General features: G+C 45.6%; 1 protein-coding gene and 1 long non-coding RNA gene across 10 annotated transcripts; both read left to right on the top strand.

Annotated features, from left to right (window-relative positions):
* Positions 1-3,153: 3,153 nt before the first annotated feature.
* MEX3B (mex-3 RNA binding family member B) lies at positions 3,154-7,313 on the top strand. Of its 2 annotated transcripts, none has more exons than XM_065847522.2 (2): positions 3,154-3,682; positions 4,641-7,313. In XM_065847522.2, exons 1-2 carry the CDS (start codon positions 3,418-3,420, stop codon positions 6,050-6,052), a joined length of 1,677 nt encoding a protein of 558 aa, XP_065703594.1. In that variant the 5' UTR covers positions 3,154-3,417; the 3' UTR covers positions 6,053-7,313. The 2 variants fall into 2 exon arrangements, with proteins under 2 accessions (XP_065703594.1, XP_071670152.1); XM_071814051.1 differs by lacking the exon at positions 3,154-3,682 and adding an exon at positions 3,689-4,514.
* A 1,006-nt stretch (positions 7,314-8,319) lies between these two features.
* Positions 8,320-24,678, top strand: LOC139828962 (uncharacterized). 8 transcript variants are annotated; one of them, XR_011741118.1, is made up of 10 exons: positions 8,320-8,520; positions 8,858-10,586; positions 12,472-12,572; positions 12,992-13,254; positions 13,547-13,637; positions 15,077-15,221; positions 16,109-16,231; positions 17,617-17,936; positions 18,074-18,284; positions 21,603-24,678. It is a non-coding gene; the product is annotated as an uncharacterized lncRNA (long non-coding RNA). The 8 variants fall into 8 exon arrangements; XR_011741115.1 differs by having other exon boundaries at positions 17,617-18,284; XR_011741117.1 differs by having other exon boundaries at positions 8,855-10,586; positions 17,617-18,284.
* Positions 24,679-24,911: the final 233 nt, after the last annotated feature.

The raw sequence follows: 24,911 nt of genomic DNA, 5'->3' as shown, positions 1-24,911 counted from the left end.
TGGGAAATGATAACAGAGAGAAACTAAAAGGACTGAGAATTACACTCCTCCTGCAATGAGTCCTGTAATATGGCCTGTAATATATCCTCCCTTCCTGCTTTTGTTAAGTTGCTGCAAATTGGTAGGTAGATGGTTGGTCTCTCCCCTAGAGGTGGAGTTTACTATAATTCTGCATATGTTTCAAGGTTTCATGGAACAAAAGCACTTAGGTAGACAGATAACACTTTAATTTAGATCTGATTAAGTTATTTTGAAGAAATACATCTTTGGAGTCAGTAGAGTCATATGAATCTTGTGTGAATTGCTTGTTGCCATACAAGCATGCTATTGTATGGATTCTGTGGTCCCGGGGGGCTGTGCTGTTGGTGCATGCGTGTTTTAAGGTATATCAGTAAAACTTTTTTATTGTTGTTATTATTATTCCCTGTACTTTGCTCTTAAATGTTTCCTAAAATAGTAAAAAAGCAATAGCCCTCAAGATGTTGGACCATTCCACAGGATTCGTGGGAGGCTTGAAACACCAGTGCACACTCAGTCTCCCAGAAATGCATCTCCCTCGCCCCCTGCCCCTGGAAAGTATCATGCTTATTCTGATATGCATTTTAAACATTTTTAATTATAGTTTCACATTAAAAAATAAACCCAGATCAGCACGGAATCTGGGTTTGAGAAGATTTTTCCTATAGAAGCACATAAACCTGAAGATAACTTGTTTTCCTTTTTCTCCTTAGTACATGGGTGTTCAGTGCAGTGTAGTGATCTTGGGCAGAAACACCAGCAGATGGGGTGGGAAGGAGGAGGGAGAAAAAAAGAGGATAATAATCAGGAGAATAAACAAAATGACAAACGGGTAAAATCCAAGGATAACACAACCACAGTCCTCACATCTCTGCGTTTCAGTATTTGTGCCCCTCACTGCTGGACTTCAACAACAATAACGCTCTGTGTTGCCATGTCTTTCCCTCTGTCCTCTCTGCCCCCATCTGGTAAATGGGTACAGTTATTTTAAATCTCACAGATTTTACAGTCCTTGAGTTAAAAAGACAGCAAAGAAGCAGACATTTTATTTTTATTGTTGTCAAAGGTTCTATCCATCTCCTTTTCCTCTGGTTAAAACCAAGTTCAATATTGAAAATAGTTAAGAGCCTTCCAGATCCTTGAGCATTTATAAGTAACCTCTTATCTAGCCCCTATGGAAACCACCACTGCTGCCTATGGAAGTGTAAATTTGTAAAATAACTAATCTTTTAAATATGAAACTACAGAATTCCCTTGGTTGATGGGGCAAGCTAAGCACTTACACAAGGACATCACCGGTGTGTACCCTTGCTAGAAAACAATCCACTGGAGCTTTGTTATAAAACATGCAAACATCCTGAGGAAGTGACAGTAATTTGCAATAAACACTGCATGTAAACAATTACCTGTGACTTGTTACACTTGTTTGTACAGGCAGCTGGCTAAACAGATCTGTGTGCACTTGTAAACGCCTGTCCCCGTCAAACTCGATACTGGAAAACAATTACTTGGTATTTGATTTCTCTGAAGTAAGAGAAAGTCAAGTCTTTTGTACCTGACGGCTGGCAAGGACTCAGTAAATGTGAGTCCTTATAGATACGTGGAGAAAAGCTGGAGAATGAAGAGGTAATGGTGGCGTTCATGAGAACAAGGACACTTCTCGTCTCTTCACCAGACTGAAGGAATGGTTTTGTGTCAGTGTACTTGGTGAAAAAGCTGTTTTTTTTCGGTTGAGGGGGTCCTGTGCTGGCAGAGGTGAAATGATTTGGTCACACAGAGCCCAAACAAGAGGCAGGTGTGACTTATTTTCTAGTGGTTTAGCAAAGTGGATGTAAGACGTTTGCAGAATTATGTTTCGGCCGTTATGTGTGATGCATTCTCCCATTTCAGACTCGTACAAAGCACAAACGTTGAAGATGCAAGGTGAGGGAAGCCGGTGAGCGCATTATTTGTCAGCCACGTTGCAGATGGACAGGTGTCACCTGCTCCATCCCCACGCAGGCTGGATGGTGCCTGAGGCCGAAGTCCGGGACACGGTGGCACTCAACCGCCGTCACCCCCACAGCGCCCGGGATGCACCGAGCCCGGGGCGCTGCCCCTTACAGGGCTCTGCCCGCGCCCGCCGGGGCCTCTCGGTTGTGAGGCCTCCAGAGAGGACTCCGGGCCCGCAGGCACTGCCTTCCCGCTTCTCAGGAGGCCGCGGCTGGGGGCTCCCGCCGTTCCTCCGAGGGGTCCCCGTTTCCCGCCGCTGGGCGCCCCCGCCGCTGCGCGCCCCCGCCGCTGCTCCCCGCTGAGGGAGCCCGCCCGGCCCCTGCGGCTCCTCAGGGTTGCGCAGGCGCAGTGCGCAGGGCGGGGGAGAAGCGCGCAAGCGCAGAGCGCGCAGCGGAGCCGGGCGGTTGCGGCCGCCGCGTCCCTGAGGGGAGGCTGCGATTGCTGCTCGCAGCCTGGCAGGCGGGGTGTGGGGTCTCCGGCGAGAGGCAGGCGGCACACAAAGGAGCGCGGTGGCCGCCCATCTCGGCACACACCCCGAAAATTAAAAAGCCCAACCGCTGCCCGGCTCCTCGCCCTCCGTGTGTTGTCCCCCCCGCCGGCCCCATTCGGGGCCGGCGGGGGGGACAACACACGGAGGGCGAGGAGCCGGGCAGCCCTCGGACAATAGGCGCACGCCGGGCCGCGGGAATCGCCAGCGCGGTCCGGTGTTGTTCCGCACCCGACAACAAAGAGCGGAGCCGGGCCGGGGAGCGGGAGGGGCAGCGCCGGCCCCTCCGCGCCTTGCCCGGCCAATGGGCGCGCTCAGCGATGGCGGCGGCGCGGGGCTGTCAGCGATCGCCGCTTACGCTGCGGCGCCCGACGCGTCCCCCCCCCGGTCCCTCCCTCTCTCCCTCTGCCCGCCTCTCCAGAGCCGTCTGGCTGCAGCAGTGCCTCAGACAGAGGAGGGGAGAGGAGGGAAAAAAAAACGCTGAGTGAGTGGAGTGGAGCCTGGGAGGGGCTCCTTAAAGAAACGCTGCCGTCGCTTGGCATTGTGGCCGGCGAGGAACTCGAGGGGGGGAAGCCATCGGAGCTCCTCTCGCTATCCTCTTCCCACCCCCCCACCCCACCCCCAGCCGACCAAAAAAAAAAAAAAAAAGGAAAAAGAAAAAAAAAACCTCGGGGGGGGGAGTAGCGGGGGGGGGGGGTCCTGAGAACATCTTATAAACCGGATTGCACTGAGAGGAGGAAAAAAAAAAGCAAAAAAGATACAAAATATACAAGCAAAAGGCAACAAATCCCCGGTCTCCAGCAGTCGCCCACCCTCCCTTTTCTTCTCTCCTGCTGGCCATCTGCCTTGGGTTTTCCTTTGTGTCTGATCTTTTACTACTGAGCCGAGTGCAGGAGGAGGGTGCAACACACACAGGGACTATGCCCAGCTCGCTTTTTGCAGACATGGAGAGGAACGGGAGCGGCGGCGGAGGCGGCGGCGGCGGTGGTGGTGGTGGAGGGGGAGAGACCCTGGATGACCAAAGAGCCCTTCAGATCGCCCTGGATCAGCTCTCCCTGCTGGGGCTGGACAACGACGAGACGGGCTCCATTTACGACAGCGAGCCTCGGAAAAAGAGCGTGAACATGACTGAATGCGTCCCGGTGCCCAGCTCGGAGCATGTCGCTGAGATAGTGGGGAGACAAGGTGGGTGACTGCATGCGAGGGGGTGTGGGAGCGGGTCTCCCCTCCGCGCTGCCGGCCGGGCGGCTCAGATGCGACACTGGCCATTCCCACGAAAACTGCAGCTGTTCGGTGGTGGCCGGTGCCGGCTTCCCCCAGACAAAGAAAGTGCAGCAGACGTGATGTTTCCGAGGAGCGTTATGCATCAGTTTCGAGATGCACTTTCAGCTGCCGGGAGGGAAAGAAAAAAAAAAAATATCGCGAAAATAATAAAATTTGCTCCTTTCCTCCGCCTGCAAAAGTTAGATTTGCAAGAGGGAACGGGAAGAAAATGGGAGCCTCGGTGCTATTATGATTTTTCTCCCCCGAAGTTAGAAATCGTGGATTATTTTTAAGGAAGAGAAATTGAGTGGGGAAGTGGAACAATGGGATTGGAATAAAGCATCCGCAGTGGGGAATGTGGCTCATTCGGTACAGCAGCTGCTCCTCACCTTCTTAAAAACCGATTTTATTTTTCCGAAAGGAAAGTGCCGAGCAGGAATGCGGACTGGCGGGTGTGTTGGATTGTTCGGTCTGCTTGCATTTCATTTTTCTTTTCTGATCGTGCAGTTTTATGCACACTCCTTTTTTTTGGTTATTTTTTTTGTTTGTTTATTTGGGTTTTTTTTTTTGGTGCCGTTCCTGCGAGCTGCACGTTGGTAGTTTTGGGGCAGTTTGCATGGGAGATGTGTTGGTGGCCACTTGCGATGCCTTTGGGTGTGTGCCAGGGCTGTGGGCTGACATGACTTTACACCGTGACTGGGGCTCATGGACGAGATGCCAGCGATCACCTGGGGTCGTGGGCAATGTGTTTCAGGTGGGTGTGTTTGGTCTCCTCTCCCTAGCTGCACCCAAATAATAGGTTGTAACCGGTTCTCTCTCCCTCCCCCCCCCCCCTCCCCTTTCTTCCCCTCGCCCTCCATCTCCCACATCTCGTTCCCAGGTTGCAAAATCAAAGCTCTGCGGGCAAAGACCAACACCTACATCAAGACCCCAGTTCGTGGGGAGGAGCCGCTCTTTGTTGTGACGGGCAGAAAGGAAGATGTGGCCATGGCCCGCAGGGAGATCATCTCAGCGGCTGAGCACTTCTCCATGATCCGAGCCTCACGGAACAAGAACACGGCCCTGAACGGCACTGTTCCTGGCCCCCCGAACCTGCCCGGCCAAACCACCATCCAGGTGCGGGTGCCTTATCGTGTGGTGGGCTTGGTCGTGGGGCCCAAGGGGGCCACCATCAAGCGCATCCAGCAACAGACGCACACCTACATCGTGACCCCGAGCCGGGACAAGGAGCCAGTCTTTGAGGTGACGGGCATGCCTGAGAACGTGGACCGGGCCCGGGAGGAGATCGAGGCGCACATCGCCATGCGCACCGGCGGCATCATCGAGCTGACGGACGAGAACGACTTCCACGCCAACGGCACGGATGTAGGCTTCGAGCTGAACGGCACGGGCAGCCTCTGGAGCAAGCCCACGCCACCCAGCATCACGCCCACCCCGGGCCGCAAGCCCTTCTGCAACTACCGCAACGACAGCTCCAGCTCGTTGGGCAGCGCCTCCACCGACTCCTACTTCGGGGGCGGCACGGGGGGCGGCGGCGGTGCCCGCCTGGCCGATTACAGCCCCCCGAGCCCGGCGCTGAGCTTCACCCACAACGGCAACAACAACAACAACAGCGCCAACGGCTACGTGTACGGAGGGGGCGGCGGCGACGTCCTCTCCTCCCCGGACTGCTGCTCCGATCTGCCCTTCGACTCGCCGCCCGGCTTCGACCTGGCGCCCGCCCCGCCGCCGGGGGCCGCCCTCATCTGGCCGCAGTTCGAGCGCGGCCCCGCCGCGCCCCCCTCGCCCGCGGCCTCGCCCGCCGCCGCCTTCCCGGGCGCCGCGCCCGCCAATGCCAACCTGGCGCTGCTGGTGAGCGGCCCCCGGCGGGGCGGCGGCGCTCCGCCCCCGGCGCGGCTCTCCCCGCCCCTGCACGGCAGCGCGGCGGGGCCCGAGCACCCGCTGGCGCGGCGGGTGCGCAGCGACCCGGGCGGGCGGCTGCTGGCCGCGTCCTACCCGCTGTACGCCAACGGGCTGGGCTCCCACCTGCCGGGGCTGCCCTCCGACTCCTCGGCCTCTTCCTCCTCGTCCTCCAGCTCCTCGTCCAGCTCTTCCTGCTCCTCGTCCGGCGTGCGGCGGAAGGGCAGCCGCGACTGCTCGGTCTGCTTCGAGAGCGAGGTGATCGCGGCGCTGGTGCCCTGCGGCCACAACCTCTTCTGCATGGAGTGCGCCAACCGCATCTGCGAGAAGACGGAGCCGCAGTGCCCCGTCTGCCACAGCGCTGTCACCCAGGCCATCCGCATCTTCTCCTGAGAGCCGCCGCCGCGGGGGCGGCCCGGGGGGAGCGGCCGGGGCAGGGCCGGGCCGGGGCCGGGGCCCGCCGGGGGGTGCGGGCTGCGGGCTGCGGGAGGGCTGGGGGGTGGTGGTGAGAGCGGGTGCATGCTATACATAGTAACGGGCGACTCCATTCTAGTGCTAGGCTAGTTTTTACACTGTACTTTCATACGAAGCTTCCAAAACTCCCCCCTTTTTTAAAAAAACAAACAAACAGACAAAAAAAGAAAGTAGAAGATGCTTCTGATGATGACAATGGTGTGTGGACTGTTAGTAGAACGTGCTGGTAGTTCCTAGGATGCTTAATATGAAATAATTAAATCTATGGGTGGATACTTTTCTGAATGTTCTTGAAAGGGCAAGAAGTTCCTGTGAAAAACCATGATACTGCAGCTTTATCAAAGTTTAAAAAAAGAAAAAAAAAAACCTGTAACATATCTCTTATATATATTAAAAACGTTTAAAGGTTTTAAAGATAAATTGCATTAATACAGATTGAAGTATTTTATTCTTTTTTGACTTGAAAAATTATATTTCATATTGCAAAGATGTTTACAAGTATTTTAATTTAAGTTCAGTGAACTTTTTGTAGCTGGGTTAAATCTTTTTTATTTTAGTATGGCCTTATGGCAAAGAACACTGTATTATTTTAATATCACACAGTTGTGAACGGAATTACAAACCATAAAATGTGTAATGCTTTGAACAGTATTCTGTTGGGATGGAGATTTTATAGGTTCAGAAAAAAATCTTTTAAATCTGCTTCACCCAGCATATTTTCTATTCAGTGATATAAAGCATATTTTATTCTATATTATTACAAAAATGGAAATGTATAAACATATGTCAAAAGGAACTGTTGAAGCTTTCTAACATTTGTATAAATAGAATTCAGTGGAAATTACAAAATTCTGTTGCACCACTATAGTTTTAGTATTTCTATTTTAATACATTTGTTTACCACTTGTTTATGTATATGTAGGTGACGTTACTTGAGCTTAAATGTACTTTACTGAGCAAAGTTTAAAAACAAAGTATATTTTATTTTATGATAAAGGGCCTTTAACCTCATGGTCAAATACTAATATTATATTTGCTGAGACAAGATTTGAAATTGTATCAAGAGTTTTATTTTTCTGACATTTAAAGTTCTACATAATAAAAGTAAAACTTAAGTAATGGTGCTACTTCATGTTTTTTTAAGTATTTCTATATAAATAAAATATTACAGAAAAAAGAAGGTGCTCTGTGTGGTGATTTGGTTTGATGTACTGAGAGTGTCTTTTGGAATTTTGTTGCTCGCTTGTAGCACTGAAACATGTTGGGAGTTTAAACTGTATAATGTTAATGTTGCTGGAATTCTTTAGTCTGTGAAGGCTTCCAGAATAATCCTGCCAGCGATCATACCTTATAATGTTTTTAAAGAAAAAAAAGATGTGTTTTTTAAATATGTGGCATATTGCTGGGATTATTGCACGTCTAAAAATACTACTTTTTTTTTTTTCCAGAATTTTTAGTCGTGGTAAATACTCTGTTTCGTAGGAATTGTTACTTTGAGCAAATGGAGCGTATGTAAGAACCAGAGCTGAGAGCTCCGCGGGCGGAAGGCGGGGAGGCTCCTTTGTTGGGACGCGCTGCTGCAGGCTGAGCCCGCGGGTCCCGGCTCTGCCCTGCCCAGGGACCTCAGAGCGCGGCCCAAACCCCGTGATTTCTGCAGCGGAACAAGGGCTTCAGTATCTTTCCCCAGCTCCTGAAAGTGCTTCTTGGTGTTTGGCAGTTGTGGTTCTGGTAATTGGTGTTGACAAGCTTATTTGAATAAAAAATTTATTGCCGTGTAAAGTTTGTTTGCTTTTGATGCTGCCCGCAGTGGTGTTGGGGCGAAGGAAGCGCAGGCGTTTTCTGACTAACGAGCCTACGAACCCACCAGGCAAACCCTGCAATATTTTAGTTGCTGATTGTAGCCAACGTGTTTGAATGAACTTGCTGGGTAAAACGTGTTAGAGCAGATTTCAGAGGGTAGCTGTGGATCGCTGGAAGTGTTTGGGTTTGAGGGTGCCGGAGCACTTTGCAGCGGGGTAGTGAAAACAACAAAACAAACCCAAACTGTGTAGCGTATTTCATATGTTTGACTTTATGCTTAGCAGCGTGTGCCAGAGCTGCTCTGCTCCGATCTCCTTTATGGACTCCGGAGCTGCTGGGTGGGTGGGAAGGGGGAGGAGGGAGGATGCGGCAGGGGATGATGGGATCTCTTTGTTTGATTTGATTTTTGCTTCTTTCATTGAACTGTGATTGTGGTAACATCTGATTTATAGAGTTTAAATCCCTCACTGAGTGTTGCATTTGTGTCAGGAAGCTTGTCATTTTGAATGGTGGAAAAATAAACCGACCCAGTGCTGTGGAAAAGAGTCTACGGAGTAATAGAGAAGATGGGCTTAAATACAGAAGTGGTATGGATCTTGTAAAAAAAAAAAAACGTGGCAAAATTGGTTGGGATGAGGAAGTTTAAGTCCACATGTATATTTTCTTAATGCTAGATGTTTAGGAATTGTACTCAAAATGCGTCAATCAATTTCTTGTTTCAGTGTAAACATCCTGTGCTGGTGTCTGGGAAAAGCTGTGAAAATCATTATAAATAAAAAAGTGAATTTGATCACTTTTTGCTTAATTAGCCAAGCTTAGTGAAACCGAAAGGTAAATAGGATGAACAAAAAGTGAAAATTTAATTCTCTTTTTTCTCTTTTCCCCCTTGACGTGCAATGCTGTGTGTCCCCGTGGTGTCAGCAGCAGTGGTGTGGAAGGCTGTGAGCAGCCGTGGTGCCTCCAACCAGCAGCGCTTGTGCAGCAGCTCCACAAATGCCCCGACCTGGGTGGTCAGCGGGGCATTGCTCAGCTCGGCCGGCGAGTCCCTCCTTCAACGTAACCTCCTCATTGTCCGTGTTCGGCTTGCAGGACTTCGCTTGCTATTTTCTTCAGCAAACGGTGGCTGAAACAAAGGCAATCCCCTCTTCATCTGTGGCCCTGGGTGCCTTTTTGGCCTCTCTATGCTGTTTCACCCCTCCGTGCACCCTCCACGTGCGTGTTGTTTTGGAGGTGGGAAGATGGGCTGCAGTGCCTTGAAATACTGATGATGTTCATTGCTCTTTGGGAATTATTTCAGCCACGGAGGGACCGATCTGAATTCCTTTGGCTTTGGTGTCTGATGGTCCAGCAAGCCCCTTTTGTCCTGTCTTCCAAACGTGCATGTGTGTTGGTGGTGGCAGAGCCAGCCCTTTGCCACACGCCGACGAGGTCAGCGGTGGCCACCTGAGGCACCTCCCTTGCCTGGTCCCTCCAGCCGCCGTTGTGTCCCCCAGCACTGGGGGATATTCCAGAGGTGTACTGGCACATGCGGTGTCTGTTGCGTTATATCTCCTTGCTTGCTGGGTTTCGGCGATGTGCCCGAACCTAAACCTGCTTTTGCTGGTGGGGCATAAGGTCCCTTGTCTTTGGCTGGTGGAGACGCGGGCACGTGAGCAGAGACAGCATGGGGAGGAACGTGCGGGCTGCACATGTGCACCGCCCCCCGGATTTATGCCGTAGGTCAGTCCCTTGGACTACAGAGGCCATAAATCAGCACCGAATTTGTCCCAGGGTCGGGGGCCATATGGTGTGCAGGAGTAGGAGAGGGATACCCGCGCAAAAGGAGACTAAAGGCCTGTGTTTGGTGCAGGAATATTTCAAAGCCTGAGAAAGGGGCAAAGTTCAGTTTCTAATTGAGTGCTTTGAAATATATAGATGTAAATGGTCAATGTTTATCTTCCGAAACAAAGATCACTTTGTTTTTCAAGTGTTTGTGTGTGGGTGCCGAGAATTGTATGTGGGGGTCTTTGCCACGAGAGGCTCATCTGCAATGTCTGGAGCTGCTTGGGGGTGCAGTGCAGGTGTCCCCGGCTCTGTCCCTGTCCCAACCCATTGCTTGGAGGGATCAGTGAGGACCTGCACCTTTGGGGCGTTTTCCTGTCTTTGCTAATGTATGTGTATGGTTCCCAGTAAGTATACACATAATTATCTTGAAAAAAGGGTGCATTTACATTTGTAAGAATTATTATATACAGAGTCCTGAGCTTAATTATTCCTCTGTCCATATCTTGTACTCCACAGCATTTGCATAACAATCAGACATCAAAGCCTGAGCCCTTTACTGGGAAAAAGGTCTTTCCACTATATTATTGTGTTGCCAAATAAATTATAATGATCAATTTAATCTAAATTTACTCTTTAGATTTTTTTTTTCTTTTCCTGCAAATTGATTGAAACAAGACTTAAAAGCAAACTTTAAATTTAGTGGTAAAAATCTAGTACAGTAACGTATTTAAATTGGATTGCTTTTTGTTTGATGTTTCTCCCTCCTCTCTGCCGACCCCCTCACCCCTCTCTTTTTCTCCATTCTCCTTGTCTTGTCATTTTGGAAATTTAAATTATGCTTGGCTGTCACTGAGGTGAATGGGAATTCTGCTGCTGGAAGAGTGTGCTGGTGAGTATTGCATTTAACTGATCTAGAAATAGCTAGAAGTAATTATTCACCCTGCCTCTGCTTATTTGTGTGCCCTGTACCTTGTTGGCTCTCTAGTAGGATGATTCAATTAGAGAACAAAGACTATTTTAAATCCAAGGTAGTTAAGGGTTGCTTCAGTCTGTATAATCATTTGAGTTTCTGGTTTACCTTTTTGTGATCGTTTACCTGGGAAATGCCAAAGGGCCTGACCCTGCAGGTGGATGGTGCTCTATCCAGTGGTGACAGATGTGGGCAAACACTCATAACCACTGTGTTTACTTGCTTTCTTCTCAGAAAATGTTATATAGACATATATATGACCATATATTCAATAAACACTTGTGTGCACACGGCTGACTGCTTAAAATCCTCCAGAAAAACACGGATTAGAAAGTCTTTCCTTTTTTTCAGTGCATTAATGTTAATAGAAACCCGCTGTAATACTAGAAAAAAAAAATTGTAGTTTTATTACTTAATATTAAGAATTTTAATGAGGCTTTCACAGTTGGATATGTAAAATAATTACATCTCATCTAATTTCTAACTTTGATTAAAAAGTAAAAAGCTTATTCTGGCTTAGTTTTACTGAATTAGGTTGTATCGTGATGTGCTTATATAGTGATGGAGCTGTATCAAAAACATTTAAGCATTTGGTATACGGATTATTCTTTAATGTTTTCTGTATGCGCATCATATGTGCAACTCCGACTGTGCCCTAGACATATACATGCGTATATGTACAATATCATAAGTACTATATAGCCCTGATCTTTTAAGACTTGTGCAATCTTGGTAAATCATCTCTATTGTATGATGCTCAATTTGTTGTCTTGAGGACTATCAGGTGGGGCCGTGGCTACAGAAATCACCTGGGCTGTGTTTTTCTGAGCGTTGGGCTCCACGAAACCAATAGCACAAGCCCCCCTTGATCAGGATTTAATGCTCCCCATAAATTAAACTCTGACAAATACAGTTTGCATATAAAATCTTATCCAAGGCACACAGATAATGGTTCTCCCTAATACGGGTTTGTTGGTTTTGGGGAAGTTTTTGCTATACCTTTTGTAGCAATTTACAGCTTTCCAGTGGTAAGAAGATTATTGGTGAAAAAAAAACCCAGTCAGTTAAACACATTCATACTAAATGCATCTTATACCTTTACCGCTATGAGCGTGATTGATTAGCTGTCTTAAGAAATTTATAGCCTTTGATAAGACTGCACCAAGAGAAGTGCCTTATTAGTTTTAAACGGAGAACAAAAAAGAGTTTTTTGATGTTCCTCATTACTGGTTTTCCACTTGTGATGGAGATAAAACACAGTAAAGTGCTTTTTCCTCTTATGTGTAAGGGCTCTTCTGCCTTTCATACCTGGTAGAATTGTGGCCCACTTTACATTAGTATGAATGGCAATTGCCTTGTAAATGTGGCTGCCATGAATGGGTGAATAGTCTGTCATCTCTTATTTTGTCCTTTGTCTTTATGTTTTATTCACTTTTACCCTCTACAAAAGAGTGTTAATTTAGATCTGAGAAAACAGTAGCGATGCTCCAGTTCATTATAGATCTCGTGGCAGGTTTTAGTTAATTTTGTTGTTCTTTGTATTTTCATGGGTGTACTAAACATCGGAAGCTATTTTAATCAAAAGAAGATTTCAACAAGAGCGTGACCTATAAATAGTGGTTTTGATAGAGCCACAAAAGTTTCTGTTCCACATTTGGAAATGATTTCCACAACTTAAGTGCAAAGGCCAAGTAAATCATGCCACTTAAGATTTAGAGAAAAGGAGTGTTTTTCAGGATCTTTAGTTCTGCTACTGAGTCATTGTATCATCTCGGCTAATTAATTTCACCTTTATATGCTTCAGGATTTCCATCTGTGAATGATCTAATGACACCTACTTACAGGCAGTGAAGTGAGGATTAATTAATTGACATTATTGAAGTATCCTGAGGTGGAAGTCCTGATGTAAGTACAAAATATTATTACTGATACTTCCTAATTAATCAGTTCACAGTAGCCAGCATGTGTTAATCATATTGATTTAGAGCAAACAAACACAGAACTGAATTATATGTGAAATCTGTGGGGTTTGGTTTTTTCTTCTCAGATTGCTGTTTTTACATGTTATTTGAACAACTTCATGCAGTGAGTGTAAGAATCTCCCTCCTTCCCCTTGCACTTCCAGGTGTGATGTGCTTGACTGAGGAGAAAGATGTGATCCCAGCGTTACACGTATAGACCTGATAGGCTTCGTTGTGGATATAGAAGAGTAACTTTGGGTAGTGTCGAGGGTTAAGATTGCGGGGTGACAATCAAACCCTGGCAGATGTATTGTTAACCTCCTCTCCCCCTTTTACCCCTCCTTCTCCCCGCTTCCCACTCAGGACAGGCAATCGGGAGGGAAAGAACGACAGAGAGAAGAGAGTTGGAAAAATTAAAGATGTTTTACTAATGCTACTAATAAGAATAGAGAAAATAACACAAAATATACAAAACCCATCTTGAAAGTCCCAGCAACGACAGAGCTGGCACCCGAAGTCCTGGACTGGACTCTGCAGCCAACTGGAACTGGATTCAGTCTGTCACTGGCCTCAGTTCACAGGGGCTACTCGCAAGGTCCTCTCCTAATGTCGGCCATAAGGAAAAGGTATGAGATCCTCGTGATCTCACACTTTTATATGAAGTATTCACGTGGATGGAATGTTATACACAGTTGGTCAGTTTCTTGGCCACTTGTTTCTCATTGCCCCTCTCGTGAGATCTCCATCCATGCTTATCAATAACTTCACATTCCATTGCTATGTTTACCAAAACTTGTATCTGGTTCTCCAGAAAAATGCAGCTAATATGAAGGCTTTAGCTGACAGGCAAAATTCACTAAAAGAGGAACTTGGTTTTTAACAAAACCAGGACAGGTAGCAATTTTCTTGCCTCCGCAGGTGTGACATCACTAACACGTTAAAATGTGAAGCTCATTTTTAATGGCGATGAGAATGTTAGCGTTATAAAGAAGCATACAGCACCGATCTGGTAATCCCTGTGCATGTGGCGGGTGTTACTGAACAGAACTTTTCCTGTGTGAAGGGGGTTGGGAGGAGCGGGGTCTTACATCATGAAGCATGAGAAGGGATCTGATGTTGGGAACTTAATACAGATAATAAGATCTATTCTTACTACTGAAGGCTGGGATACTGTTTGCGTAATGATATGACTACAGCCATGCAGGTCTTAGACCACATCTTTTAAAATAGCAAGAATAGCTGGAAACAGTGGAATTTGTCTGAGTTTTGCTGTAATAAAATCTATGAAACACGTACCTAATTTTTCATAATGTTCAATATACAGTTGACAATAAGGTGAAGGTAGTTGCTGTGTGTATCGCTTTCCAGAGGCCAATCACATTCCTAAATGACTCAATACACTTTTAGTTGCTGGAAATGTAAGTCACAAGATATTTTTTGGAATTATTTGCAACTGTTGCACAAGTGCAGGGGGGAAGTTTAAAGCTTCACAAACATATTTCTTTAGCCTTATGTCACTTCTTTAAAAAAAAGTCAATCACATGCAATTATGAAACTGCTTTGTGTTTGACGCAGATGAAGATGTTTTCAGGCCACAAAAATGTAACTTTCTATGACTAATTTGAGTTAAAAACCCACTCCAGCAGAAAATGTCCTCGGTCTTTGGAGTCACATGGTTCTTGGAAAGCTCTCTCTTGGCTGTGCAGGAGGTCAGGCTTTTAAGGAGAGAGTTTGTGCACAAACGTGCAGCGCTGCTAATGAGAGGAATTTCACGCTTCTCTCTCTGCCACCAGCTCTGAGTTCATCCTGCCGGCTGTTAGATGGATGCTGGGCCATTACTGAGCTGGTGTAGCGAAACGCTGTAACTCCAGCTAAAGAGGTGGCCTGCAGAGGGTAGGGTCACCCACGCTGTAAAAATAAAAAGTGATTAAAGGTATATTCTCCTGTTTGTCTCTGAGTGCATCTCTGCTATATGGCTGCCCTTCCTTTTCCCAGTGGTGGTTTTCAAGCCAAACGGCCCTTTCATCATCACTCTGGCCTAGCAGCAAAGTTGCCTGTTTATAATAGCAGGCTTCACTTCTTCCCCAGCTAACTGGTAGTCAGACAGCCAAAGAATGGCCTGTCCAAAATTAGGATATGCTCAATGCACCATCCGCTTGTGTGGTTCCCATAAGCCTAATTATATGACTTTTGGGTCAGACAATGTCTCAATTGTGGCCCTTGGCAGCTACGGGACGCCTAATGCTCCATGAATGTCTAATGTGGAGTTTGATGGCTGTGACTGAGGCTGCAGTTCCACGCTGAAATTGAAAACATCCGTGTAGCTGCCATAGAAAACAGGGTCAATGGTGCTTCCATAAAGCGTTAGTCCCAGGGAAAGCACTTGGGTGCATGTTGCCTGTACAAATCCATGTAGGGTGAGCAGTTTATGATGTATTTCTCTTTCAGGTAAATGACAATTAAGGAGTCAGATTAATTAGTGACCTATTTCAGAATCCTGATTTATCGCAAGTGCCACCCCTCATCCATTTATCTCCATATTTTCTTCTAGTTTGTGCATTTAAGAACACTTGCAAGGTATCTTATGAACATGGTAAGCACAATGAATATGGCTTTGTATTAGTAGGTTAAAAAAAAATCGCTTTATGTTTTCTTTGACTGTAAAATTTTAGGTAGAACCATGCTATCTTTACAACACTTCCTGAAAAAACCTGCCAGTTTTACAGGCAAAAGCAAGGTATGAATGTAAAAGGCAATTCATTGTAGATGAAGGCTGTAATATGCTTGTTCATTTCAAAGGAGAATGTATAACTAATTACGTTTTAATTAAATCTCTAACGTCAACAGCTGTTTTTTTAACGGATCTTTTTAAGCTACATTTATTTTTAGTATTGTTTAAGATTATCTTTCTTTGCATGCATCTCCCTTCATGCATAATTGCCTTTTAAAAAGTTTTCCTTCTTTTAAAGTATCACCTAACACTGGCGTACATTAAACGCTAAGCGCTGATAAATGTTTTTTAAGGTGCTTGCTGTGACTTTTCTAAGTAGAGCGCTAAGGGAGGTGACACCACCAAAACGCTCTTTGTTCTCTTTTTCTCCCAGAAGTAAAAGGTTCCCGTTCCAATCCCAAATTGCGAGGCCAGTTTTTAGCTGTCAGTGGTTGATGTTGGCTGGCTGTTATCAGTTCCTCCGCAATACAGCTGCTAATTACAGTAATAGCACAACTATCTCTTCAGATGGAGTGAGCCACACTGGTTTAATCCTTTCTCCCCCTGCAATCAACAACTGCATTAGTGAGCATCCTTTAACTTGTAGAGCAAAATAAATTCTAACCCCTTTTTCATGTGAAGAATCTTAACCAAACTTTGGCCTTCACATATCAGGGCTTGCTTCTGTTGATTTTCCTGGAACTTGTGTCAGCCCGTAAAGCTTCAGGTGTCGTTGCAACTTCTTATTGTTCTTCATTTATCCTTTCCAGCCTGGATCATCCACAAGCAGAGAGGAAGGAAAAAGGAGGCTTTGCTCAGCCTGTGGAATCTTAGAAACACTTTGATGGGACTCACCAGAGCCTGATGTCTTTCTGCTGCCGCAGGACATCGAGGTGAGCTCTGTGTCAGGCATTAGTGTCAGAAGCACACCACAGATCTCCATCCGTGCACGAATATGTAGCTAATATCAGTTTGCTCTCTAATTTTCTGTAAACATCAAAATCCAGTGACCATGAGAGCCCTGTGTTGCTTCTGGAAGGTAGTTCCATCGTAGATTGGAATGCCAGTGTATTTGCTAAAATTGTATACACAGTAAGTAAGAGTTCATTATCTCATTCAGGAAACTGGGCCTCGAGGCTCAGAAAAACTTGACATCTGAGGCTAAGATAATAATTGAAGTAATGGCAGTAAAATAATGAAAAACCAGAAAAACTGGTGAACCCTCTCGCTAACACCTGCAAATGCGTGGTGATTATGGTTTTCACCGACAAATGGAGATTTGTGACACCAATGATTTGCAAGAGCAGAGTTGACCCTTTGTATTTTACTGTTAAATTTCTCTCCTTATAAGTGCACTGCGTCCAATTTTGATTTCAGGGAAGTGTAAATCACAGTTAACATTGGTGACATCATTGTAATTGTATGTATCTGAAGTCAGTATGTTTGAGAGAAAATCAGACCTGTTCAGTCTGATTCCACAGAGGGGGTGTCTCTGAAAGCAGAGCAAATTCACACAAGTGATATGAATTACCCCTCTCCTGATGCTGCTGTAAATGAAAGCTGAATCTGACCAGCTTAGCGCTATGGCTTGAACAGGATTTTTGATGAAGTATGCCACGGCTCTCTCTACAGCAAGAATGTCTTTTATTTCAATAGTGTAAAGCAAACAGAAATGCCAAGATATGCGGTATTTCTTCACAATGGTAAAGGATGCTCCTATGTCCGCTCCTGACAGATGGGTCAGCCCTTCTTGGAGCAGCACACAACTCAAACTGCTTTAATGAATCACTGGGGTAACTAAACCTAAAAATTATCCTTGGGGTGCTTGCAAGTATTTCTGAGAATATCATACTGAGCAAAAACACTTGCTGTGGTCTTGTGGGACATACACGAGAAAGTCAGAGTTGAACTTGCAGCTGTGCCTTCTGATGTGAGTAAATCACTGGATTTCTCCTCTCAGTTATTAAACAGGGAAATAGTCTTTGCTGCTTGTATTAGGGTGCTGTGAAGATAAGTTAACTTCCATTAAAATATGCTTAAAATTCTCATTTGGAGAGCATTATAGAAATGTGAAGCATCTTGTTATTTTAGATGCTGTGGAATTAGCAGGCATGGTTAATCCCTAGTGTTCAACAATAATTTCTCCATATCGGGACAGAAAAACAGGACCAGTAAGAAATGTGCAACAGCTAGGCTGACGGTGGCTGCAGTGAAAAAGCATTTTGATTTGTTGGTCTTTCAGAATTTTGCTTAATGTGTTGCTATTTCTTCTTGTTAGAGCTGATTGAATTGCATAAAACTGAATTCCAGGAGCTGAATAGCTACATGGCATTGTATTAAGAGACGGACCAATCACTCTGGGATTGCTTTCCTGATGTCAACAACATGTACTGCATACCAACATCTGCGCTGTATCAGAGATGCTCTTCTATGTGTCTGGAAAACTGCGTGACAATTTGAGATGAACATATCTTACATGTTGGGTTATTGGAAAGTTGAGTAACTTGACTAGTGTTACTTTCAATGCTGTTTCCAGTGACTCTATATGTTGACTTTTATAGACCTACTGTTGTGTTGGATTGGCATTATTATCAGCTGGTAATTGCAAAACTCTATTTGTGTGTGTGTGTGTGTGTGTGTGTGTTTTCACAGGTAACACTTATTTAACAGTGAGTCATGTAGAAAGCTCCTGTATTTTTTTTAATCCAACCTCTCTCCTACCTTTCACCACTCAGGTCATGGTAGTTTACAGATGAGCTGCAGGAGATGAATTGTACAGAGTGACTGCGAGGATTTGCTCTGATGCATCGAAAGCAGCCAGAATTTCTACCTGAGTCAACATCCGCTTGCTTTCTGACCTCAGTGGACCCAGGGTTTTCCTGCAATGGATGGCAACAAGATGTTTCTTTGCCTGTGCGATCACACACATAAGGCTTTACTGAGCAGGTATGTTCCGTGTGGCTGATAACCCAGGGAATGCGTGTTGTTTCCAGTCAGAAACATGCTTTTCCTGTTGTGAAGGCTATTCAAGTTATCCGTGTATGATATCATTAACTGGAAGATAAAGGGGATTTGTGCCCTTTGAAGACGCTCCTCCAGATTCTTTTCCATTTCTCTCCAGTGTGATACGCCACTATTTACAGTCTTTTTATCTCTTTCTTCCCCCAACCCCCCCTTTTTGCTCCTTTCTTACAGGCAGTTGGAGTCTGGCTTTGGTCTTGCTGGTGGAATAAGTTTTCATTTCAATGTGTTACTGGATTTTTTGGTTCTGGGGCAGAAGCCAGGCTGTCTCACAGCGTCTCCTCTTTGCATCAGACCCTGTCAGGTCTCTCCTGCACTGATGCACTTATTAAAAGCTTAGTTATTTATTCATTTCCTTTTCACTATCTTTAGGCAGGGACTTGGACTTGGGAATGATCAGTCATGTTTTTTTCGTGTTGCCTTGCTCCTTTTTTTCTCTCATATCAGTATGAAAACCCATGGTGTTGGTAGAGGACTCACCCCTGGAAAGCAGTGTTTCTGACCTATTAATCTATACAAATTATTTTTTTTGCTTATCTAAATAAAAACTGCTGACATTGAAGGCTCTAGACTTTTTTTTTTTTGCCTTATTGACTCACCAAAATACAACAAAATGTTTCCATTTACAGATCTGACTGAATAACCTGACTTTTTCTCATTATTCTGGGAATGTTTACCAAAAAAACAGTCCACTTTCAATTTTTGCATTTATATACCTGCCTTATTTTTTGCTTTTATTACTTCTGATCATCTTAAATGATTTTGGAAAGAAATAACAGGATGTTACGATAGGTCCTTTTGGCCCCATAGAGCTGGAGCAGTCTGGCTGCTCTGTTCCATGCTCCCATAGCTGAGAGTGCCCTGTGAATGTAAGAGGCAAAGCCAAAAGAGAGGAGTGTGCTCTGGGGTCTGGGAATGGCCCCTCCAGTGCTGTCCTAGAGCTCTGGCTTGTGTTGCAGGGACCTTCATTTTACATGGCCACTTCAGCTGTGTTCTGGCAAGAGGGTGATGGATGGGCTGTCTCTGCCCTTGGTCCAGGAGTGGATGATGCAGACCTCTCCTAGGGAAGGGAGAATGAACATGACTTGAGTTGCGTTCTGGGATGGACCTTCGGAAAAAGCTGCCTCTCAGTAGGGATGCCCAGGGGTGAAGGGGTGATGTGATGTAGCAATTTTGCTTCAGACTGTGTTTTTGTGCAAGGCTTTGGTGCTAACCTTGACTGAGCAAGATGGAGATGGCCTAAAGAGTGGGCTCTGAGCTGCAGCCCACTACACAGCCTTTTAAAATGTTCTGCTCAGGGAATGGAGATGTATAGCACCCTCAGAGATCAGGGTGTGTATGGAGGGTGAAGTAGGCTGGAGGGATTTCTCCTCCTTTGCAGCATCACATAAACTGCTGAAAGAGAGCCAGGACTTGGAGATTTCAATGGAAAACAGTGAACAGCACCAGAGAGAAAGGGCCAAACCACAGATAAGCATGGGCTTATCTCAAGACAAGCAGCTACCTGAGTGTGTCGAACACTCGCACACAAAAAGTGAGAAGCGAAAGACAGGAAAGGTAACTAGGTGGAATAAAAGTTTTGAATCCAGATGTTCCAGTCACACAGGGAGATGTGGTTTATTTCAGGGAAATGAGCATTTGCAATCACCCAGCTCACCTGCTGGTACCTTTCTAGACAGGTGCTGCTAAACCTTCTAAATTCAATTAGTTTAATTTTGAGGGAAAACCTACTAGTACGAACCAGACTGGAGTCAATCTTCCTCATGCAAATGGGAAAGAGGGAGGGTTGCTTTAGAAGCACAAATGTCACAGACATAGCAAAACAGAAAATGAAAGTGTGCTGGGAAAGCAGCATGGAGGGGAAAGCCAAATGTCAGGTAGAGGCAGAGAAAGGGCCTGTGGTGAAGTCAGAGTAGTGTCGTCACTGCATTGAGAACCACTAGCACTGCCCTCTAAAAGCTGCTTCATTAATGGAAGTTAAGGGGAAATTCCTCATCAAATCAATCAGTGTTTCAGGTGGCACAAAAGCAGGTGATTTCCACTCTAAGTTTAACAGGCAGTTCCTTAGATTTTTAAGAAAATGGATGCGGGGCAACACTGGCACACGGCACAGGTACATTTTTACAGGTGTCATGATCATTAAAAAGGGGCTGTTCACGATGCGGGTTATCACCTGATAAAATAGATTTGATCTGAATCAAGAGGCACAGCACAGTCACACTTCTGTCAAATTATCCGTGATGAATGATGCAAAGTTTATGCAGCTCTATGTTTTCAGGTTAGCTTTGTGCTTGCTGTGGGAGGGTGGCTGACAGCGAGCCAGACAAGGTTAGCAGCTGATCTGGTGTGAAGACTTTCAGTACAGAGTTACCCCATTAAAAAATTTAAAACAAGTCTGCAAAGGTGAAGTGAATTTGCATTAGCCCAGTGATTCCCATTCAGTGGTCACAATATTGTGTAATACCATAGAAGCAGATTTATCTTCAGGTTGCCAGCACAGCTGCCTGTGGTTCAGTTTGCCATGGTATCAGCACCTGGTGACCCCAGTGTGAGCAGAGTGGGGCTCAGCACACCAAGGGGCAGCCTGGCAGGTGCCCTAAATGCACGTCTGGGGTGGGGCCTGGTTTGGGCTCAGTGTGGAAAGCCTCAAATTGTGCTTGCAACTTAACCTCAGGGAAGCATTTGGTTTGGGGTTGGGTTTTTTTACATAACTGTATGCAAGTTAATTCCGAAAAGATACCTGCAGATGTTTCCAGTACACGAGCTAGAGAAGAATGAGTGCACCTGAAATGGTAGGTTAATATCTGGGTTAAAGCTGGTTGCGTTCCCTGGAGCTAATTGCTGAAATCTCTGGTGATTTCCAAATGGGCATTAAAGGCTTCCTCCCGCCAGCTCTGCCTGCCCCATGGCTCCTTTTGGAAACTTCTGGCTCTGAAAGGGGCTTCTCCTTCTCCCCACCTCCTTTCTCCACCTGATGTGTTCATGCTGTCCTTTTCTGCACACTGCTCCTATATGTTTCGGCTGGATTTGTCCCACTAGTAATTAATCTGACAACATACACATGGTAACAAGGCAACTCGATGTCCCGCATAAATCAAATGCAAATGGGAAACTGATGGTCACGCACACATTTGTGGACAGGGGCCAGGTGGGAACAGATGGGCATATATCGTATAGGGCTGGGGTGTGACTTTTCTTTGGTTTCATTAATGTAATTTGCTTTCACTTGAATTATCTTTCCAGGGCCTGGTCCATGGTACTTGTCTGGCTGCAGCCGGCCTCTCACTTCAAGACTGGAACCAGTACCAGGCCTAGTTGAGATGGTGAAGATGGCCAAGGGAGTCTCCAGTTGCTGTTTGCTGAGAGCAGCATCGTTTCCAGCCTGCGTGGTTCCTGCTCTGCATCCCGGCTGCGAGGGGGAGTGTAGCATCCCGGGAACTGGCTGGGAAAAGCTGAGGGAGTCTTGATTTTATGGATTTGTAATTCTTTAGGGTGTAGCATCAATTAGAGAGGCTGTCTCATAATTTCAATTTCTGCTGGGATTGAAGGGGTTTCTTAAAATCAAGAAGACTCTAGTAGTTTGGGCTAGAGGGTTTTCTCTCTGTGAGCAGTTTTGCTGCCAACCAGCAAGTTTTTCTGCTAATATAGCTACAGCAATTGCTGTAAACAGGTATCCCGGGCTGGCTCATGTCTTACCATCATTTAGTTTTACCTTAACACAGATTGTTTTTTCAGTTCTGACTAGCAGAAGCTGTTAAAGAAATCAGATTAATGATGTGTTTCTCATGGTATCAGTTTAACTTAGTATGACGCGATTTCTCCCTTTAACAAAATGGATTGCTGAAAGATGTATGAGAACAGCTGAACATTTTCTGCCTGAACAGCTATACTGGGAACTATACATTTTGCATAGGTCTGCTGTGTCTGCAGCTTGGAGAGCTGAAAAGGAGTGTGGTAGGCGTTGTAGTAACTTAGTAGTGTAAGGGAATGTGCTCTTCGAGCAGAGCATTTCTTTGGCTGGACGTGAACTAAACTTTTTCTCTGGATACCCACAGGGAGTGGAGAAAAAGGACTTTTCCCTGTTGTCACTATGAGCTGGCACTTGCCCTCTCCCCTGGCTCTTCAGGGTGCCTGGGTACCAATTTCTGATCCTTTGAATTGTACTAAAACTGATGCCCAGAGCCAAGGGAATGGATATCCCGTGTGGGAACACTGAGCCCGGCGTGTTATTCTTCTTTCTCTCAAAAATGGAAAGTCTTTAGAAGTAAAGATGATGGATAAATGGTGTTTAATCCAGAATTATCCTTAAGTGGGTTCAATTGGGAAGTAGCAAAGGGGTAGAGAGGCCAATTTCCTTACAATAAATGTCTTCACTTAAATCTGGTTGTCACAAAAGGGTAATACATGTTTTGTGGAATAAGAAAACATCACTTCTAAAAAAAAATAGAGCATTAATCTTCATTGGTTTTCCCCAATTTTAACATTTGTGTCAGAAGAGTTAGGTCTCCTTTCTGCCAAAAAACCAATTTAAAACAAATAGGGAAGCTAGAGAGATTGGTGCAGGATTTTAACCCCTGTCCAAGTGTGGCCCTGATGCCACATTTCTCTGTGGTTTCTCCCTTTAGTGCTTGGTCAGTGCTGCACCTTTGGTCAAACTGTTCCATATGAGGTTTTGTTAAAAGATATTTAACACAAGGTTTGGATTTTTTTCTCCCCCCAAGAAAAAAGCAGTGGCTGCAAAAGAAATTTATCCTTACAGTTCCTCCTCGGAAGGATTACCCATGTGTGTGTGTTTGTCACATGGCTGCTCTTCTTCAAATATATAGAGGAAAAGGGGAAATTGTGGCAAAGAAGGCAACTGCTTGGAGGTGTCAGGCTTTTTTCTTGGTTAGCTGAGAGTCGTGGAGGACTTTTGGTGGCTGCTTTCTCTTGCCTTCCTCTTCTTCATGTCACAAGAAACAGCTGCAGGATAGGGAATTGGTAGAGCAGATCTCAGTCGTGTGTTTCCATAGTATAGGGTGGTATTGGCTTCCAAAAATGTCTTTTTTCTCCCCAAAGACTATAGTGACCACTGGTGACAATAGCTGAGTTGTATAGAAAACATCTTCTTCATCCATCTGTTGAGTAGTATTTTGCTCCAGTGGAGCTATTTTGCCCATTTCTGGGAGTCTACTTGACCTCAGTTAAGTTTTCAGTTATATTGGATGAAAATTTATTCTGTAACAACAGTTTGGGCTTGCCTATTAATCTATAGATGAGCTTTTAAACTGATGTTTAAACCTCATTATCTGCCCTATTTGAAGTGAAAGGAAGTTGCCCAAGTAAGAGATCAGAATCCATTCATTTGTGGTTTCAGTTTCTTTGTGAGAAATGTGACTTTTCCTTTCTGGAGAACGCACATTCCTCCTCCTGTTGAAGTGGAACAGCCCTGGCGTCTGTGCAAACCTCCTTGCTCTGGTTTCCCCACGGGGACCTTTCTGACCTTGCTGCCCACACTGGCTCTCTAGAAACCACCTTTCCTTCAAAATCCCTCAGTTAACTGCGAACGGTGCCAGGAAAGAGCCTGACCCTGTTACACCTTCCATGAGCCAAACCTGGCTCTTGGCAGCAGGGCTTTCCAGATGGTTCAGCTTTTGGCATTTCTTTCTGTTCTTCCCAGATAAGCTGACTGATCTGGGAGCTCGCTTGGCCATGGCACAAGTTACGCTGTACATAACCACATGAGAAAAATGAACGTGTAAAGCCAATAAAAGCACGGTTCCTGGAGCAGGCATTTAATGGGACTGCGGCAGATCTGCTTTCAGGTCCCAGATCTGCTACAACCATCATCTGTAATTTTATGCAGGTCACTTAGCAGGTCACTTAGCTTTGTAGTTTGGTCAGATGGAGACAGCAGTGCTTCTGCTTCGTCTGATGGCTGTGCTTGCTGCCGTCCATCCTTCGGAGCAGGGCGTCTCATTGCTGCCGAATTACCCCGCATGACAGTGACATGATTGTGCTTGAGGTCCGTGCAGTCTCCAGTGACGGTAACGCAGACAATCAGTTAACTGAAACAGAAACAAGCATTCAAACAATATGCCTGTGAGGTTTCTCTCTTCATTGGATTTTATTATGATGTATTCTTTGTTTGATTTACTTTATACCTCTAGGAGTATTTATTTAACTTATTTATGACATTATGGTTTTCTTAGAAAATCAGGACATGTTTTTGAGTGGCTAGATGGGTAATGCCTTTATTCTTGTTGCTTCTCGTGTAGTAATCTGTAGCCTTTGCAAGTACGTACTTTGGGCATTGAATGCATTAAAATTCTTGCACAGATTTTTCCTCTCTCAGATATGATGAAATAGCTACCCCTGGTTTGCGGGATTCAGACCCTCCGTTGGGGCTGTGACAGTCACGTTACTCCACGCTCAATGCCACTGTGATTGCCAGACTTTCAGCATGAGTCAAAGAATCTAGTTAACAGCAGTAATATGCACTTCATTTTTCCCTTTCAGAGGTTATATCTGGTGACTGTGTGACTGGAACAATGAGACTAACCTCAGTTTTAC

The sequence above is a fragment of the Patagioenas fasciata genome, chromosome 12, assembly GCF_037038585.1.
Source record: "Patagioenas fasciata isolate bPatFas1 chromosome 12, bPatFas1.hap1, whole genome shotgun sequence".
NCBI classification, from domain to species: Eukaryota; Metazoa; Chordata; class Aves; order Columbiformes; family Columbidae; genus Patagioenas; species Patagioenas fasciata.
The sequence above is the reverse complement of the archived record's forward strand: the minus strand, read 5'-3'. Positions and strand labels throughout refer to the sequence as shown.